The sequence below is a fragment of the Peromyscus californicus genome, unplaced genomic scaffold (genome assembly GCF_007827085.1).
Source record: "Peromyscus californicus insignis strain IS unplaced genomic scaffold, ASM782708v3 Scaffold_23__1_contigs__length_62951481, whole genome shotgun sequence".
Lineage (NCBI taxonomy): Eukaryota > Metazoa > Chordata > Mammalia > Rodentia > Cricetidae > Peromyscus > Peromyscus californicus.
The window spans coordinates 37,894,990-37,914,719 of NW_026294534.1; the positions used below are offsets into that span (position 1 = coordinate 37,894,990).

Consider the following 19,730-nt stretch of genomic DNA (forward strand, 5'->3'; position numbering starts at 1 on the left):
AGCCAGTGTGGTTTATACAAGTCAGGACTGTTTTAGGGCTCCAGGTTCTTAGCTGTTAGTTCATGCGTTCTTCCATTTTCTCTATTCTTTCTTAGACGTAACATGGGTCCTTTAGTTCTAGTGTGAGTTTGCTGAAGTCACAGCAACAAATTACCACGTGGAATCTGTGTGTGTGTGTGTGTGTGTGTGTGTGTGTGTGTGTGTGTGTGTGTGTATAGAGTGTGCATATTGAAGCAATAGAAATTTCTTCTTTCACAGTCCAGGCCAAGAAGACCAAAACCAAGGCTTGCTTCCCTCGACGTGCTCCCAGGGAGACTGTTCTGTGGCTCCCACAGCTCTCCTGCCATCCGGATCACACAGCATCCTTTGTAGACCTGCTGCCATCCGGATCACACAGCATCATCCTTTGTAGACCTGCTGCCATCCGGATCACACAGCATCATCCTTTGTAGACCTGCTGCCATCCGGATCACACAGCATCATCCTTTGTAGACCTGCTGCCATCCGGATCACACAGCATCCTTTGTAGACCATTTATGCTTGGCATTCTCCTTTTTGAGTGCTGTTATGGCCCACTGGGTAACCTGGGAGTCTATTACCGTCCTGTCTTTTTAAAACTTAGTTTTCAAGCAGGCATGGCTGCTTGCCTTTAATCCCTGCACCCAGAGAGGCAGAGGCAGAGGCAGAGGCAGAGGCAGAGGCAGAGGCAGAGGCAGAGACAGTCTCGTCTCCATAAGTTCAAAGCCAGACTGGTTTACATGGTGATGTTTATGTCAGCCAGGGTCACATAGTGACATCCTGTCCCAAAAAGAAAGTTTAAAATGATGTACAAAGTTGAGTTTTCTTTTGACATTTTCATTCACACTTTATTCCCATCCTCTATTCCTCTTCCCCAAAACTTCTGATGCTCGACTGCTTGCTGGTCCCTTCCCTCCACCCGGTGGCCTGCCTTCTGCTCTGTCCCAAGCATTTTGCTACCATCTTTTTATTCTTTTATCCGGCCTCCCCTTACAGTTTCTTTTCTCATCTAATGGTTCCTTCTGGCTTTATAATCTATACTCACACTCACACATATATATGTGTATAAAAATTAAAATCTCAGATCCTTTTCTGAGAGCAAGTATGTAGCATCCCCACCCCTATCCATGAGTCCATTGAGTGCTGCCTGAGTGTGTACAGGTGTGAGACCATCTCCTGAAGCATGGATAGACTCCCATGGACCAAATCCCTGAAGAAAACAGACTGTCCCTCCTTCCCCCAGCATCTATCAGTCACCAGTATTTCCTCAGATAAGGCTGGGACTTCATGAGCCCTGCCTTCATGCATGCTGGGATCACATCCCTTTCTACATCAACATTTCTAACACGTCCGTCAATGGTGGAAAGGATCTCTACTCATGCTATTCTAACTGAATCTGCTCCATTCTGCAGCAGCTGGCAGCTAAGGATGGGGGTGAAGAGACGGGGTCTCCCTGTGGATCCCAGAGGGGCCTCAAAGCCAATCTTTGCCCCTGCCTCCTAAGTGCTGGGATTCTAGGAATGTCCCTCTACACCCTCAGTAGCTGGCCATGTGAATGAAGTCCACACACTTCTTTGTAGTCAGTATCTCCTAACACAATCAGATACCATCAGTCTGAACGTCCGGTTTTGTACCAACAGGAAACGTAAAGGCAAGAACCGTACATGTCATGCTTCCATTTCTGATGATGTTACAAATACCCCCAACAAAAAGTGACTTAGGGGAGAAAGGACTTGCTTTAGCTCGCAACTCCAAGTCATAGCCCATCCCAACAAAGAAAGTCTAGGAGGCAGAAGCCTTAAACAGCTGGTCATATTACACCCGAAGGCAAGAGAGGGAAGAAACAGATGCATGCATGTTTGTGATCAGCTCACTTTCTCGACGTTTGTACAGTTCTGGACCTACATCCAGGAGAGGGTACCGTCCACAATGGGTGAGCCTTCACAGCATAACTGATGTGATCAAGGCATCCCTCACCGCCAGGCCCTTAGGCCAACCTGATCTAGAGAATCCCTCATTAAGTCATTCTTTTCTGGGGTGATTCTAGCATGTATCAAGTTGTGTTGTACCCAGAGTCCCCCAAAGACTGCCAAGAGATCAAATCTGATGCAAAAGCAAAGAGTTAACTCGGGGCTCTCTGTCTGTCTGATGCAGCAGCAGAGCAGGAGAGACCCTGAGGAGCAATGGGGCAGGGTTTTTAAAGCAAGGGGGGCTTGGGGTCTACAGACTACATAGGAACAGACTTAAGATTAGTTTATGTGAACGGCAATCATGTTAGTAACTTTTAATTGGCTAGGATTAGTTAGAGGTTACAGTTACCCATTTTTGGGCAGACCTGGACAAGTCCCAGGCTCTGTCCTTGAGCTGCCATGGAGGCTGGCTGGCCTAGCACGTACTGACAGTGGGGGCTGACTCTGTGGTCCAGGCTGTCACATTGACCCATGCACGTAGCTCTAAGTTGGTGAGGGGTCCCAGACAGTAAACAACTGACTGAACTTTGAGCAGTCAGAGCACATGCAGAAAGGGAGCTACTGCAAGGACTATGTCTTTTGTTCATGGCTCTCCCAGACACTGCTTGCTCAAGTCTCAGGAAACTGAAATTGAGGCCTGATTTCTGAAGGAAGACTGAGCAGCCTGTGATGGCGTCTGCCTGGTCCTTTCAGTTGATGGTTAAAAATTAACCATGAACTGTCTTTTGGAGCCCACAAAAGCTTCCTAGTGAGATCCAAGCTTGCTTTACACAGCAGGGCTGCATTAGGGGATGGCTTGACCATGTGCGTGGTCACCAGGTGTCTGGGACGGTCTGCACTTGGCTGTGCTGGGGGAGGTCTTTTGCTCCACCCCTTGGCATTCCTTTAAAAGCCCTTTAGCAGAGGCAGAAGGGGCTGGTGGGTTTTGACCCAGGCCCTTCCAAGGCTATCCTGTGTTTCTGTCTGTCTTTCTCCTCTGTATTTCTATCTACACAGTCCTCACTTCTCCCTGCTCAAGAGAACCCTGGGGGAAAAAGTGGGGGCGGACCCCCAGCAACCATTGCCCAGTACACACATGCACATGCATGCAGGAGAATGAGTGTGACTGGGACCACTGTCTTAGTGAGATACACCAGACTCAGAAAGACAAACACTGTACATTTTCTCTCATATGTGGATCCTACGTTTTAATGTTTGTGTGTGTGTGTGTGTGTGTGTGTGTGTGTGTGTGTGTGTGTGTGTGTATAGGGGGTGTACAGGTCACGAAACTAGAAAGGGGACCTTCATGGAAGGAAGCAAAGAGAACTAAAAGAAAATGATAGAATGTGTGTGATGGTAAAAGCAGAAAGGAGGCTTTTGGGGGGCAAAAGGAACCAGCTGAGGTGGGGTATTTACTGTTTTCACTTAATTTCGATGTTTCCTAGGCCTGTGCTAACTGCCCTTATTATAATTCTTCAGTCACCTTGAAAACGTTTCAGCCCTTATTATAACTTCTTCAGTCACCTTGAAAACGCTTCAGCTGGCTCTGTCAATTATCTGTAGACCCCTTCCGTGCAACAGTACTCAGGACATCAACACCATTCCTCAGAGCTCAGCGGCCGCAGCCTATCGGTTCCCAGGAGTGCTCTGCTCCTTGGCAAAGTCCTTCCACCTTCTAGACTGGTATGGAGTAGGTTGGACTCATGTGGCCCCATGGGGGAGGCAGGACATCACACAGCTCCAAAGCCCCACCTCCATGTTAGAATGGCTGCTGCTCTCCTGAAGATGTGAGCAGACCATTCCACTTCTTTGCGCTTCTTTCTACTCACTGATTTTAAAAGAATGTAATAGTTGTGCCTACTGCAAGAGCATTAGTGGGGAAATTATACAAATAATTCTGAGTGTTTTACTCACATATTTGTCTATGAACCATGTATGTGACTAGTGTCTATGGAGGTCTGAAGAGGGCATAAGATCCCCTAGAACTAGTTATAAATGGTTGTGAGCCATCATGTAGATGCTGAGAACTGAGCCCAGGTCCTACAGAAGAGCAGCCAGTGCCTGCCCTGGTCCCTTTTCTCATGTAGCCCAGCTTTGTTCTGTGTTTGCTGGTGGGGGTGCCGAGTACCTTTGTTGTGGGAGAGAGACGCCTGCTCCTCAACGGCCCCAATCAAAAACACATCTCAAGCTTCCTAGTCATTGTTAGACGTTCCATTTAGAGACTGCCTCGTTTCTGGACCAAGTGTTGACAACTTGTAGGCTCACAGTCTGATGAAGAGTCTGCTCCTTCCCAGTTGTGCGATAAAATGCTTTCCTCTGGGACAGTAGGCATAAAGGAGGCTGTTCTACCACTTAACATAGGCTCTGTGGAGGAGTAGGAAGGAAGAGAACAGGAAAGGTCTGAGTTCTCCACTTAGGAAAATAAGAGCTGCCATTAAGTCAGCGAACAATACATGTCCATTTTCATAAGTTGTACCCCTGATTTTAAAAGAAATAACAGCATGCCTTATATGGTTGTGCTCATCAGTTTTTTTTTTTTTTTGTCAACTTGACACAAGCTGGAGTTATTTGGGAAGCAGAACTTCGCTTGAGAAAATGCCTCCATCAGATGCCCGGGGGCAACTCTGTAGGACGTTTTCTTTATTAATGATGGATGTGGGTGGACTTAGCCCACAATGGGACAGTGCCTTCCCTGGGCAGGTAACCCTGAGTAATATAATAAATCAGGCTGAGCAAGCCAATAAGCCGTTAAGCAGCATCCTCCACGGCTTCTGCGTCAGTTCCTGCCTCCAGGTCCCTGCCCTGACTTCTCTCAGTGATGGAATGTGACCCGAGAGATGTAGACTGAAACAAACCCTTCGCTCCTCACGTTGCTTCTGGTCGTTATGTTTTATCACAGCGGTAGAACCTCTACCTAAGACCCTGGTCATGCCCTGACTTTGAAAAGAGGAGTTGATCTTCGTTTGTTCAAGCACAGAGATGGATGTGGGCTTGAGGGTTTGCACACTTGGGACCAGGGACTCGCTGACCTCCTCTGACAAAGCAAAGAGAAAACGGAGAGGTTTTTGAGGCTGGGGCAGATTAGGGTGTGGTCAGGACCCCAATCTAAACACCCTAGGGTGAGGAATGAGAAGAGTTCTGGGAAGCACAAGGCAAGACTAGGGGACCTGGGAAGGTTTTGGAGCAAGTGCTGGGTCCAGTGGATTGTTCAAGAGTCTTGCGTGATGACCCATGTGTCACTCAGCAATGCTTTGGGTGGATCATTTACTTCCTGTCAGTGCGGAGAAGTGACAGTTCCAGCTTCAAAGTCATCACTGAGTGGAAACAAGAAGGCAGCGGAGCTAACAAAAGCATGGACTACATGTTCTTCCTTTTCTGATGAAGACACCAGGAGTCATTCGAGATGACCGGCAGGTAACTGGTGAAACTGGGGTGCACTGTGGATCTCCTTCAGTGCAAAGCTTGTGCAGTTACACACTCCGTGACGTGGTTCAAAGAAAATGGTCAACATTGCTCTCCTGTTTTAGGTCTCCAAACCATAGAACGCCTAGAGCAGTAAGGTCAAGTGCAGAAGACTTAGAGGCGGAGCTCGGTGTTAAGTAGGTAGGGTGCTTAGACCACATGATTGAAGTTTTGAGTTCAGCCTCAAGCTCTGCTGAAAAACAGTGTAAAATACTTCAAGATACCACAGGGCTTGAAATTCAGTGCCTTTACCACTTAATGATGGAGAAAGCAGAGCTTATTTCTCCCAAGTCTTAGTTCTCTGGCATGTTAAATATCTGCTACAGAATGCTGCTATCAGGTAAGAATTCTGAAACTCTCTCAGCACAGAGCTTGGCGTGTAGTGAAAGTTGCCACTGTCACCCGTTATTATTAGGTGTGTCCCCAGCACACTCCATCTTGCGTATTTCTTTAGCTTGGAACAGGCTCGAAGCACTAGCATTTCATATGTTGTTTCGGAGATGATCAACAATTTGGTTGAGTCCCTGTATTATTTCCAAATGAACAAAAGCTTCTGAATTCCTGGCTTTTCACTAGAGTATGGCTCCTTCCAATCTATTTTCTTCAGATCTATGAGAACTACAATCATCAGGGTCCTCCATAATAGGTGATCAGCACAGGCCCTCATGTATCCTTTGTACTTTCCTAGTATTTTTCACATGTTCCCTGGATGGCATTTACCAGTATGATACTGTCAGCCCCTCCCCCCAAAGCTGGGATCCTGTCACATCTACATCCTTATGCTTTTCCCAGCACCCCTGACATCATACTTTGAAAACAGTAAATACCACAAGAACGGGCAAGTGTTCAAAGAATGTCCCTAGTGGCCTTTTTAATGTTGACTCTGCCTTTTGAGAATGAGTCCCAGGGGACTTACTTACTCCCTTACTGGAAAACTCAGGGAACACATTCAAATCTTCAGATTTCACCAATGGTCACAGTGACCACCAAAGGCTTATCCAAATGAAGGACTACAGGGTCTTGATGCAGTTAAAACAGTTAAGTAAAAAGTAAAGTAATCTTGCACAAGGCACCGTTAATTCCAGCACTCAGCAGAGGCAGATGGATCTCTGTGAGTTTGAGGCCAGTCTGGTATACAAAGCAAGTTCCAGGACAGCTAAAGCTGTTACACAGAAAAACTGTGTCTTGATAAACAAACAAACAAACAAAGTAATCTCACTTTAATTCTTTGGTCTTTAAAGCTGTAGGTTGAAAGTAATAGAATCCAAGAAGGCAGAGAAGGTGGTGAAATGATTTACTTGAGGGAGTAGATATAGAGACGCACCCTTTTTGGAGGAGCCACTGAGAAGTGTTTATCAAGGTTCTTAAAAGTATCCACTGAACTCTAGCATTGCATAATTCAATTTTTGAATGTCCAACAAAATAGAAAAGGATCAAAGATGAGATTTTATAAATACAGATGTTGTAGAATATTATTTTAAGGTGTGTTACTTTTATTTCTGTTGCATTTGTTTAACTCTGTGAAGCTGTGTTACTGTGCCTGTCTAAAACACCTGATGGTCTAATAAAGAGCTGACCAATAGCAAGGCAGGAGAAAGGATAGGCAGGGCTGACAGGCAGAGAGAACAGATAGAGGGAAAAATCTGGGAAGGGTGATCGAGAAGGAGCCAGAGAAGGGGAGGACATCAGGGGCCAGACACCCAACTACACAACCAGAATTAAACGTCCTGGGAAAGAACGCGAAGCCCAGGAAGGATTAGAGTGGTGGGTTGAGAGAGTAAGGACACAGAATGATGACTTGAGTCAAAACCAGTCAAGTACCAACACTGTCCTCCGTGGCCTCCGGGAACTATCTGGGTCAGTACTCTTGACATGTGTAGCATAGTCCCAAGCTAATCTTGAGGAATATTCAAGACAGGAAATGAAAAGCTGACAAGGCGGCAAGGCTCAACAAGCTGGAATCTGGCTACCAGAGAGGAGTGGAGATTTTTTTTTACCACCAGTAGAGGGCAGTGTCAGGCCAGACATTTCTCACATCTCAGGCAGCTAGATGCCTTCTTAGCTATGCTGAGCCCTCTGGTCAGTTACTGAGTCTAGCTGGCATTTCCTTTCCATTATTCTAGCTTCTCTTAGTCTGTCCGGAGTAAAGTGTGGGTAGTAACGCTTCTTTGATTTATCTTCAGGAAGATTGGGACGTAAATACCATGTAAAAAACATACTGCCTATCACCATCTCTCCTGGATACCATTTAAAAGTACACCCTGCTCAATAAGGCAGTCCTTTAACGGTATATAGACATCAGATGCCCTGTGTTACCCTGGGCATCTACCAACCATCATTTAACCCTGCTAGAAGGCGAGGCGATATCTATTTCTCAATTAAGCAATTAGACCTATAGGCATAGGTCAGTGGTAGAGACATTGCTTGTGCAAGGCCCTGGGTTCCTCGGAGCTTAAAGAAAATAGAAAGGAAAGGAGAGGAGAGGAGAGGAGAGGAGAGGAGAGGAGAGGAAAGTAAAGGGAAGGGAAGGAAAGGAAAGGAAAGACAAGACCTCTTGGATGGGAAAACTTAAGGTTGGTGAAGCTCAGCGGATTGGGTGAGGTCCCAGGGCTAGTGAGTAACAGGGATAGGATTTCAGCTTCGGTCTATTGGCCTCCAAAAGTATTGTGAGGCCACAGCTTACTCACAGGTCCTGAATTCCTGTTCTCATACTTCCTCATGCTGCCTTAGCTTAAAACAACAACAAAAACCAACACACACATACACACACACACACATACACACACACACACACACACACACACATACACACACACACACACGATGTCCCTTTTCAGTTGTATGGATCCCTTTAACTGAAATACTGAAATTATCAGTGCAACAAAAAGACACTTCCCACACCTGCCAAAGTGCTGAATTGCTCACCGAGTTAAGTCTCTCAGCCCTGAGGCAAATTATCATTCAGCACTGCACCCAGGAAACACAATATATCCATGTTATTAAGCTGGTCCCGTGTCTACTCCAAGTACAGCTGTTTCTAGTCTGATCAATGCTAGTCACTGACTGGGACATCTAAGCTGTGGCTACAATGGGCTATGATGCTGATGTTAGCTATAGGGATGCTGTTAACTCCTGACTACGGGGAGAGAGGCTAGTCGGGTGTTATGGGAGTCTCTGGCCTGAGACTGTGAGCTTAGCTAGGCCAGCATTATATCAACTTCACAACATCTAGCATCAACAAACTGAATGAATCACGCTGACAAAAATGAGCTTTCTTCGGGGCGATGACATGGCTCAGTGGCTGAGAGGGTCTGCCGCCAAGCCTAGTGACTTGAGTTCAATCCCTGGAACTCACCTGGTGGAAGGAGGGAACCTGTCCTCTGGCTGCCAATGTGCACCATGGCACTCATGGACACACACACACACACACACACACACACACACACACACACACACACACAAAAACATTTCAATGAACTTACTTTAAAAATATATAGGGTGCCTCTTGAGTGCTGGGATTAAAGGCATGTGTCACTACTTAGGAGGTAGAGGCAGGCGGATCTCTGTGAGTTCAAGGCCAACCTGGGCTACAGAGTGAGTTCCAGGAAAGGTGCAAAGCTACACAGAGAACCCCTCTCTTGAAAAACAAAACAAAACAAAAACAATAATAAATGTAGGGTGCAACAATCTGGGTCATAATTAAAGCTCTGCATGTTTTTAATCTTAAAAAATATCAGAAGCCAAGTCATCTGGAGACTGGCTTTGAAGCTACAGGGCCACATTCCCTGCTGCGGCCTCCCAGATAAAAGAACAATGAAATCAGCCCAAATCTGGGAGGCTGCAGGGGTAGGGGTGCTGCATTTTCCTTTAGAGTGTTGAAAACCCTCAGAATTCACAAGGAATTGGTCAGTGTCTTTCCGAAATCATGCGAAATAGCTAACCAAGACTGACCACTGTTTTGGCTTCACCTACCTGGTCATTAAAAGCAAGCTAGCACAAGAAACAATGATCAATCTCACGGGGTCATGATAATTTTTATGTCCCTTAAAGCCCTCACCTCTGAGGAGATGATTTTGGAGGTAGAGACTTTGGGGGTGAATAGTTGAGGAAGGCAAAGCCCTCAGATATGATTAGTGTTCTGATGAAAGAAAACAGATCCAAGAGAGACCCCTCCCCACCCTTTCCTCTGTGTGAGGAAACCCCGAATCTGCTGCCTTCAATCTCAGATTTCTCAGCCTCCATAACTGTGAGAAATGGCATTTCTGCTGTTTAATAAACAACCAACAAGACTTTTCTTCCATGTGCTTCTCTCTATATTAAGGGGAGAGTGTTTGGCTGATTGGCTGGTTCACAATACTTGATTGAAGTCATTGTTAGTTTACCCTCCTAAAAGAGCTGGCTTTGATCTACCAATTGCTAGTGTCGCGGGTTACTTGGGTGACGATTTGGAATCTGATCATCCTTTTTAGAGATCACCCAATGGACCAATTAAAAGCTTGACTGGAGAATGTGGCTTGGATCCAAGACCTAACTCTGCCTTGTTCTTCACTAATTAAATTCCCTGTCCTTACTACTGACTCCTGCCCTAGGCCAGACAGCTGGAGAACTCCCTCCAGCTTGAGGCCTCCCGTCCTAGGGAAGCAAGAGGGGGATCCACCTCTTCCAGTCAGGCAGTGTTGGAGGGACAGGAGCCTGGGAGTCTCAAGTCACCATCTCCATAAGTTTGAGGGAACTGATGGCCCTGGGGAAGAGAGAGAAGTTGAGCCCCTCAGAGAAGAAGCTGGCAGCTTTACCACAGGGGAAGGCCATTGGTGGAACTCCAGGGTACAGGTGTTGGCTGAGTTCCATCTATGGGAGGACAGGTGATCAAAATGAATGATTTCTCCTTCCAAACCCCTTACTGTTGTTTGAGAAGACACCAACGGGCCCAAAGAAATCCTTTTTCACTTGTGATGAACTCAGCCACTTTCCGAGTTTGCCCAGAGATCGCAGTGCATTTTACTGTCTGGAAACTTATTTATGTATTTATGTTTGCTGTTCTCTGAGACAATACATCTCGACTGCAGTGTTCTCTTCTCCTGCTTCTCCCAGGTCCTCCACACACCTCTCCTCTCCCCCAGAAAAGAGCAGACCTCCCAGGGCTACCGACCTAATACAACAAGTATGATAACACTAGGCACAAATCCTCATATCCAGGCTGGGTGAGGCAACCCAGGGGGAGGAAAAGGGTCCCAAGAGCAGAGAAAGGAGTCAGAGACCCCCCCCCCACTCCTACTGTCAGGAGTCTCACCAAAACACCAAGCCCAAAGCCATAACACGAGCTGGGCGGTGGTGGTGCATGCCTTTAACCCCAGCACTCGGAAGGCAGAACCAGGTGGATCTTTATGAGTTCAAGGCCAGCCTGGTCTACAGAGTGAGTTATAGGGTAGGCACCAAAACTACATGGAGAAACCCTGTCTTGAAAAACCAAAAAAATAAAAGAAAAAAAAAGTCACAACCCGTATGCAGATGGCACAGTGCAGCCCCATACAGGCTCCCTTATTGCCACTTCAGTCTGTGAGCTTTGCTTAGTTGATTCTGCGGGCCCTGTTATCCTGGTGTCCTCGACCTCTCTGGTTCCTACAGTTCTCCCAGACTTCTTTCAGCCTCCCCTCTCTTGTGCTGAGGATTGAACCCAGGACTTTATCACTGAGCTGTATCTCCAGGCTTTGATTAAAACCAAACCTTCCAAAAGTAGAAAGGTTCAAAGCAGAAGTCCATGTTTTCATCATTAGGAAATTGCTTGAAGCTACTGGGCCCTATGGAGTCACGAAACAATGCTCCCCCACCACCTTGCCTGGTGACCTCAAAACTATGGGTGTGAATGTCTCCAAGGAAAAATCGCTTTTAACATTTTGGGTGTTTTTTGTTTTGTTTTGTTTTTAGTCCTTACACTTCACACTATAATCAAATCCTGCCATCTTGGACTTGCAATATTTGTGACTCACTCTAATCATGACCCCGTCTGGCATACACATCAGTAGGCACTTTGAAAGAAGCACAAACTGCGAGCTTCCTGTTTCAACTTAACCTTGCCTGGTTCATGCAAACCGACTTCTCTACCTTCGCCATACTAAACTCCATCTACGGACAAGTTAAGAAAATAGGATTTTATTTCCCAACCGGGGTGATATGTAATGCAAATTTCAAGTTGTAAGTTCAGTGCTTGGAGCAAAGCGTGGTCAATTCTTTTACATGTCTCGGCTGAAAGGAAGTTATTCGAAAAGTTCACTAACCTAAACAGAGTCTAACTTAATCCTTAGCCTCCCAAATGCTTGAGGATGTGTGCTACAAGGGCTCTAATGTGTAGCGATCTGACTTACATAACATATCCTTAAGCTGCCTGGCTGAGAATTGGACATTTAAAGATATTTCTTGGCACCATGTCAGCATAAGGGAACATGTATATATGACCAGTGTCTAAAATGCATTAACCCGAGACCTCAGATTTCAGAACTTTGGGAGCCTCTCTTTCCACAGTTGGACTCTTTCCAGAGGGAAAGAAAACCTGAGATCGTGGTCTCCTTTGTCTGGCAGCATCCCACCCTCAAGAGGTACTTACATGGGTGCTGGGGCGGGGGGCGTTGGTTGTGGGAGATCACAGTCTGTCTGGTATTCTGGAGTTCTGTGTGCCTCCTCGTGGACAGCTTGGTGTCTGAGACAATTGCTGTGAAAGTGGCCAATGCTTGGAGGACTGGGTGGGCTGGCGGTAGGTTTTGGTGCCGGCAAGCCCGCAGAGGTTGAGGGAGAGATTCATTTTGACCTCAACGCTCTGCCCTCTCGCTGGGTGTGGTGACCCAACCCCAGCACTCAGCCGCTGTGACCCCTTCGTTTCCCCACCTGAAAAGCAAATGTCAGAAGTGTCTCTGTGTCTGAGAGCTACGCCGAATGCCACAAGGCCAAAGCAAGTAGAACGGGACACATTCAAGGTGGCCAAGGACTGGTAATGGCGGCTAAACTACCCAGCAAACACCAGCCAAGCTCCATTTCCCACCCCACTCCCCTGCCCCACCCCGCCTCCACTCTGTTATAAACTCCACACCAACATACCCTCACTCCAGCCTCTGGTCCCAAGATACCCCAGGGGTAATGGCTCCTCTTGCGGACTTGAACTCTGGCCCTCGTACTCCGGCCTGATTTGTTCCCTTGAATTCCCCCACTGCTTGAGGGTGATAGATTCATAGATCACCTAAAAGTAGTCACGAAAACCATACCACATCTTTTTTTTGTGTGTGGGGGGGGCCCATCAAGTGTGGATTGTGCTCGAAGATCTCCAGTGGATGCCTGTCATAACACTGGACAGGATTAAACTTTGTGCACTCTATGCTACTTCCTCCAGACAGACTTAGAAGGAAGTATGGTTTATAAACCAGGCGTAGGAAGAGGCTAACAGTCACAACTCACATGAGAGAGGGACTGTCACAATCAGCTGTAATAACAGCCCTGTTGGGGAGCTCGCTTGGGCTTGCTCTGGGGCCCCGGCTCCTGCCCTTTCTCACTGCATTGCACTCATGTTTCTCATGGATCTCTAGGAAGTCGGTCTGCATTACGGCTGGGGGTATGTGATGAACTCCCACACCCCCACGTTCTTTCCCACTGGTGATGCGAGACATCCCTTCGTTCAGTGTTTCCTTGCTGTATACACTGCCTCCTTCTTAGTTACTTAGTAACCATGTTATCCATCGACGTTCTCAGTATCACGGTGCTTGTGTTGAAAGTGAGCCATAGAACAGTGTGCAACTTAAAGCTTACAGATTACTTATTTCTAGAATATTCCATGTTTCTAGGCTGCAGTTGGTTTTGAGTTAGCTGAAACTGAGAAAAAAAAGAACCTTGCACAAAGGAGGACAACTTGACTGAGCACTAACTCATACCCCATGGATCAAGTGTTAGGAGATCCCGGAGGAAAGGAGCCACCTGAGGCCCCTTCCAGTTCTGTCAGAGATGTGCCCAGTGGTACCCTGAAACTTACATGTCTGTGTCCAGGGGATACACAGCCCATGTGGTCTCTGATATTAAGAACTTCTGTTAAAGCTATCAATGTAAATTTCTTTTTAAAAGCCTTTGGATTCTGTTTGTCCATGTGTGTGGGACTTCTTTCTTCACAGCGGACCTACATCCTACAGAAAGGGGTTTTGATAGATAGAGGAGGGTCCTTGATGATGACACCCTTCCTCCTGCTCTTTAGTCCTGGGAGATGGAAATGATGACCTCTGTGTGGTTTCACCATTGACCACTCTAGTCCTCTCCACTGGACAGCCCTAAATGAAACGGCACGATTTGTTTATTGCCAGGATCTTGAGGGAGTCCAGCTTTGGATCTGTTTAGTGTGCTGAGGCAGCACAGCTTTGAGGGTACCGCTCTGTTCAAAGCAAGTGAGTCACATTCTTATTTTCATCAGCAAGTGTGATTAAAAAAAAAAGAAAAGCAAGCATCTTTATTTTGTCCTAAGAAATAACCCGTGTCTCACCTCTTCATTCCTTTCTAAGGCATCTTTTTATGTTGTTGTTTTGTTTTTGTTTTTTGAGACAGGGTCTCTCTGTGTAGCTTTGGTGCCTGTCCTGGATCTCGTTCTGTAGACCAGGCTGGCCTCGAACTCACAGAGATCTGCCTGGCTCTGTCTCCCGAGTGCTGAGATTAAAGGCGTGTGCCACCACTGCCTAGCCCCTTTCTATGCATCTTTGTGTGGAGTGCAGGAGAAACCTCACTTACCTGTCAAGTCCTGGCTTCTCTGAAGAGCCCTCCTGGACCCTTCCAGACAGACTAGGCTGTATGTTCGTGTGCCTTATGTGTGTTTCTCTGGGCTGCCCCTTAGTCCTGCTGTGACTACAGACAGGAAAAAGAAAGAGATGATCTTCATAGCAACAAGTGAGGTGATCAGGGCATGCAGTTACACCTGACTCTTTGATAAGCGATAAGGAATTCTTAATATATCCCACCTAGTATTTGGAATATATGTGGATATTTTTGTTATTGATGATTGAGGTGGGAGGGCTCAGCCTTGGTTGTATAAGAAAGCAGGCTGAGCAAGCCATGGGGAGCAAGCTAGTAAGCAGCACCCCTCCATGGCCTCTGCATCAGTTCCTGCCTCCAGGTTCCTGTCTTTGGTGCCTGCCTTGACTGCCTTTAGGGACAGATGGTGACCTAGAAGTTACACGATGAAACAAACTTTTTTTCTCCCCTAAGTCGCCTTTGGTCAGTGTTTTATCACAACTGGGAAGCAAGCGAGGATGGGGGTCTGGGTTTCTCCCCAAACCAAGTAGCAGTGTTCTTTCTTAAACTGGACTCCACAAGAGGGAAGCTGAAGACAGGTATGGTTGAACAGAGGGCTCAGAGGAAGAGGAGCCTGGATAAAGTTTAGCCAAGAGAAAGTTCTGGCGACCACCAGTGACAGATACAGTTCACAGAGCCTCTTTTCTCCTGTGTCCCGTGAAGGCTGCTGAATTCCACAGTAGTGGAAATACGGAAGTTGGTGCAGGGCTAGAAAGCCTCTGGCAGTACCATGGCACCAGAACACATTAAATAAGACTGCATCGTTACTGGAAAATACCAAGAGCTGGGCTGCAGAAAGTTTCTCCTAACGCTTTGAGTAACTGTTCCAGAGAGGCAGCCATAGCAAGGCTCTGTGGAAAGCACAAACCGGAGAAAAATCAAGCCCTGGGCTGAGGTGTAAAAATAGATATGGGTCAGGCGGGAAGATGGAGATGAAGCACTATGTAGGCTGTGAAGCTGGTACACTGTGTTTTGTTTGGTTCTGTTCTGTTTTCTCAGCTACCACTTTCACACACACACACACACACACACACACACACACACACACACACACACACACACCCCTGCAATAAAATCGCAAGAATGAGTTGCAAGAGAGAGGGAGGCTAGGTAAAGAAATCTGCTGGAGTCAGGCATCAGGCTGCTCCAAGCACACGCCGCCAGCCTCGCTGGGCTCCTGGGAGCAGAGGAGGCTGAGCTGGGGGAGAAGACAGAGGGGCAGATGGGCTAGGGACGTCCAGCCTCCTGCTGGCTTTCAGAAAGGCAGCTTTTTCTGCAACGAAGGGCTAACCCTGGGGACTGGCTCAGCACCTGCTGTTCAGCCTTTGAACAGTAAGGGCAGGCCACCAAAAAACCCATCGTTGGAGCTGAGTCTGAGGTGGTTCTTTGTGGAATGGCTGGATCCTCCAGAAAGGCTCTCCAGGCCCTACCTCTCTTTCTCTCTTCCTTCTTCCTTCCCTGCTTCCCTCCTCTCAATCCAGACACAACAGCTTTACAGCGTCCAGGAAGCCCCTCCTAACTTTTCAGTTAGACCGCAGAGAGCCGAGGAAGGTGGAAGGGTTTGGACTCGGGATTCTGCGCACTGGGGACGGAGGTGAAGGAAGAGGGGCTTGCCCAGGGACGTAGCGTCCGGCGCTTGTTTAAAGTACTTTAGAAATCGAATTTGATTGTTTTGTGCTTCTTGGCACTGAGCACCTTCTGGGAAGTACCTTTGCAGTGGCCATTCTCATAATGGCCTCATGGAAACATGAGCGAACAGACATGAAGAAGAGAAGTGTCTGAATTCATTGTTCTAAAGAACTCATAAGCGCTTTTGCTGGAGGGGTGGGGCGGGGGGGGCTCCTTAATGAGCTTCAACTTTCCCGAACTAAACCTTTTTAATCAAGAAGAAAGACGTTTCTACTTGATGAACTAGTCAGACCATACTCCCCTTTCTCCTTAGCGACAGAGGCATCACTGATGGTCACCAGTCTGAAGGGAAGCTGCAGTCTGGTCCCCTTCCTGGCTTCCTGGGTCCCTGGAAGCACATCTTGTTTATGCAAAGACCCTCTGCTGGGTATTAAATTAAAGACCACTTGAAGATGGAGACCATGCTTCACATTTGACTCTCTATGCTTATCGCAGTATATAGTAGATAGGTGTGTGTGTGTGTGTGTGTGTGTGTGTGTGTGTGTGTGTGTTCAATAAGTGCAAGTCAAATTCCTTAACCATGGAGAAATTGCTTGATGAGTCTAGCGTCTCTGTTCTGTTTCACTTTGAAATTTTATTAGTTCATAAGCAAAATCCTCAGTGGGGATAAAAATACTAATGCTACAGCTTTGGGGAAAAACTCTTTCGTTTAGATCTTTGGGCTTCACATGCAAAGCGTGGTTTGTGGAATGTCTGGCTTTCTGTGATGGGAGAGAAGGCTTCCTCTTTTTAGAAATTTTGGCGTTCAGTGTTTCAACATTTGCCCTTGGTAGTTCCTCTTTGTTTTTGTTTAAAAACGGGGGGTGGGGGGCTGGGGGGGTGGGAGACTAGAAGAAATAACATCAGCAAACAAACAGAAAACGCTACTCTGATTACACTTGCTTGGAGGGCTTGCTTAAGTGTGTCTCCCCCCCCACACACACCCCATGCCAAATGACTCGCTCACACTGCAGCGATTTTTGATGCCCTCGCCAATGTTTGTGTTATTTTTAACTTTAAAGATGTAACAGATTGCTCTAAAATAAATAATTTAATCTAATGTTCCAAAGAGTCCCAGTGCTTGCGTCTTTCACTTCTGGCTTCTCCTCTGGGATGGAACTCTGTCCAACAGAACCAGCCCTCGCTTTGGTACCTCACTCCATGTGGAGGGGTGTTTTCTTGCTTTTTTTTTTTTCCCCAACTGGAGTCTGTTTTGCACTCTTCGGTTCCATATGTTATAGGGTGGATCATTGTTTACCACTGAAGCAGTAACTTGTCTCTTCCAAGAAAGGAGGAGATTGAAAGGGATGCAGAATCTAAGTTACCTGTCACAAGAATCCACTCTTTCCAGGCTGGTGCATATGTAGCTATCAGGCTATGACAAAATGTGGTGTGTGTGTGTGTGTGTGTGTGTGTGTGTGTGTGTGTGTGTGTGTCTCGCTCACACAGAAGTCAGAGGACCAGAGGTCAAAGGATAACTTGAGAGAACCAGTTCTCTTCTTCCACTCTGTAGGTTCTGGGAATCGAACTCAGCTTCTCAAGCTTGGTGACCAGCTCTTTTACATACTAAACCATCTCACTGGTCTCCTCAATGTAACTTAAAACAGAGCCGTTGGAAAGGCTTAGCTTCGTGCAAAGGATCCCACCTTCAATCAACTATTGGATATCTGTTTTATTTTTGAGACAGGGACTCATCACACTGCTGTGGCTGATCTGGAACCTGGTGTGTAGACCTGGCTGGCCTCAAACCCAATGGTGGCTATCTTGTTTGTCCCCATGGCATCACCTAAGAAAAGGACAAGCTGTGGTACTTTCTCTCTTTCCTAAATGAACATGAGAAGCTCTTGCAATCAGGTTAAACAAAGATTAAAAACAAAGACTAAAGCGACCATGTGTTCCCTCATCCCCGCAGGCCGCCATTGTGAGGTCCACCAGATGATTGGGAACCACATGTGGGATTCCAGAACCAACAAGTCCTTCGACATTGGGGTCAACCAAGACAGCCTTTTGCCGCTCTGGTGGAATGGGTCGGAACCGTTGTGGATCACTCTGATGAAGGCCAGGAGGAAGGTCTACATGTATTACTGGCCAGGTGAGTGTGCTGACCTCCAGGCCCCTCCCCTTTTCCAAATCTCAAACACCATGAAGTCTGCCCAAGAAAATAAGGCAGAGTCCTTTGAAGACCAAGCTCTGGTTGAAATATGGAATTTTTACTTAATAACTATGTTCTGAGGGCACATTAAAAATTTTAGGAATTTTTAAAATTTAACTTAAATTTTTCTTAAAGGTATATATTTTATATTGAGTGAATTCCCTCCTCTATCCCTCACTACCCACTATATTACCCTCTCTCTACCCCATTATCTCTCCCCTCTAACACTAATCTCCTTTGTTCACCTAGATAGTTTCATTTCTACTTTTATTTAATTTATATTAACATGGTTTTCTATGACTATAAAAAGCAGGGACTGCAAATGAGAGAAAACATATGATCTCCATCTTTCTGAGGCTGGCTTACTTTGCTTAGTACATTTGTCTCCAGTTGCATCCATTTTACCACAGATGACATAGAAACCACCATGTATCTATGCTACCTTTTCCTTATTTCCTTATTTTCTCTGCTGTCTCACACCCAGGCTGGTTCTATAACCTAGAATCACACTGCATTGAACTGATATGCACGTGTTTCTGGGGTAAGACTTAGAAGTCTTTGGATCAATGCTCAGGAGTGGTGTAGCTCTATCCTCTGAAAGCCTGATTTCTAGCTTGTTGGGAAGGCTCCGTACTTGTTTCTGTGGGGGATTAGACTAGCTTACATGCCTGCCAGCACAAGGATTCCCTTTTTTTTTTTTTTGGTTTTTCAAGACAGGGTTTCTCTGTGTAGCTTTGCGCCTTTCCTGGAACTCACTTGGTAGCCCAGGCTGGCCTCGAACTCACAGAGATCCGCCTGGCTCTGCCTCCCGAGTGCTGGGATTAAAGGCGTGCGCCACCACCGCCCAGCAAGGATTCCCTTTTATCCACACCTCTGCGAGCATTTGTTCTTTGTTTTCTTAGTGACTGCTATTCTGATTGGGATATGATGGAATCTCGGTACATTTTTTTATTTATATTTCTATGATAGCTAATGAGGCTGATTTTCCCCCCTGTATTTGTATTTTTCTTTTATGAGCTGTCTGTTAATGTTACTATCCCATTTTTTAACTGGGTTGCTTGTCTTCTTGTTGATTTATTGATTGATTGATTGATTTTGAGTTCTTTGTATATCCTGGATAGTAATCCTCTACCAGATGTATCAATGACAAAGCTTTTCTGTGGCACATCTTAAAAATTCCATGCTTGAGCTCTGTAGTATCCGCAGGTACATGTCGTTTCCTGGTCCCTACTGTGGTATTGCATGCTTGAATTTCATGTGCAACATTTTCAATATAGAAGAGAAATCAATTTAAGTTTGCTCATTGACTTTTGCAAAGGAGCTGAATACCATTTCTAGACACTTTTTAGAAAGAATGTTTTTATTTATTCTTTGAGAATTATATCCAACATATCTTGAATTTTCTATGCACCTTTAATTTTCCTCACAGCATTGAAAATGGAAAATCAAAGCACTCACAATTGTTTGGTAATGAATTAGAGGACACCTCTTACTGTTGACTCCTTTTTATACACCTAGATAACTGGGAAGCAAAACTATTTTACTGTAACGAAGTAAGTAATGCTACAACCTGTCTTGGCTACTGGGAAAGCCAGTGGATATGCTCATCCTGTCCATTGAATCATTAAGAATGAGGAGATTGGGGGGCAGCCAAAGGCATTTGCCACCAA

General features: G+C 46.2%; 1 protein-coding gene across 2 annotated transcripts in view; it reads left to right on the plus strand.

Moving 5' to 3' along the window:
• Enpp6 (ectonucleotide pyrophosphatase/phosphodiesterase 6) overlaps positions 1-19,730 on the plus strand; it is a 97,817-nt gene that overhangs the window by 21,542 nt on the left and 56,545 nt on the right. For both annotated transcript variants that reach the window (XM_052752252.1, XM_052752253.1), the window contains exon 2: positions 17,821-18,000. In XM_052752252.1, the coding sequence (XP_052608212.1) occupies positions 17,821-18,000 (180 nt within the window). The remainder of the gene's footprint in view (positions 1-17,820; positions 18,001-19,730) is intronic.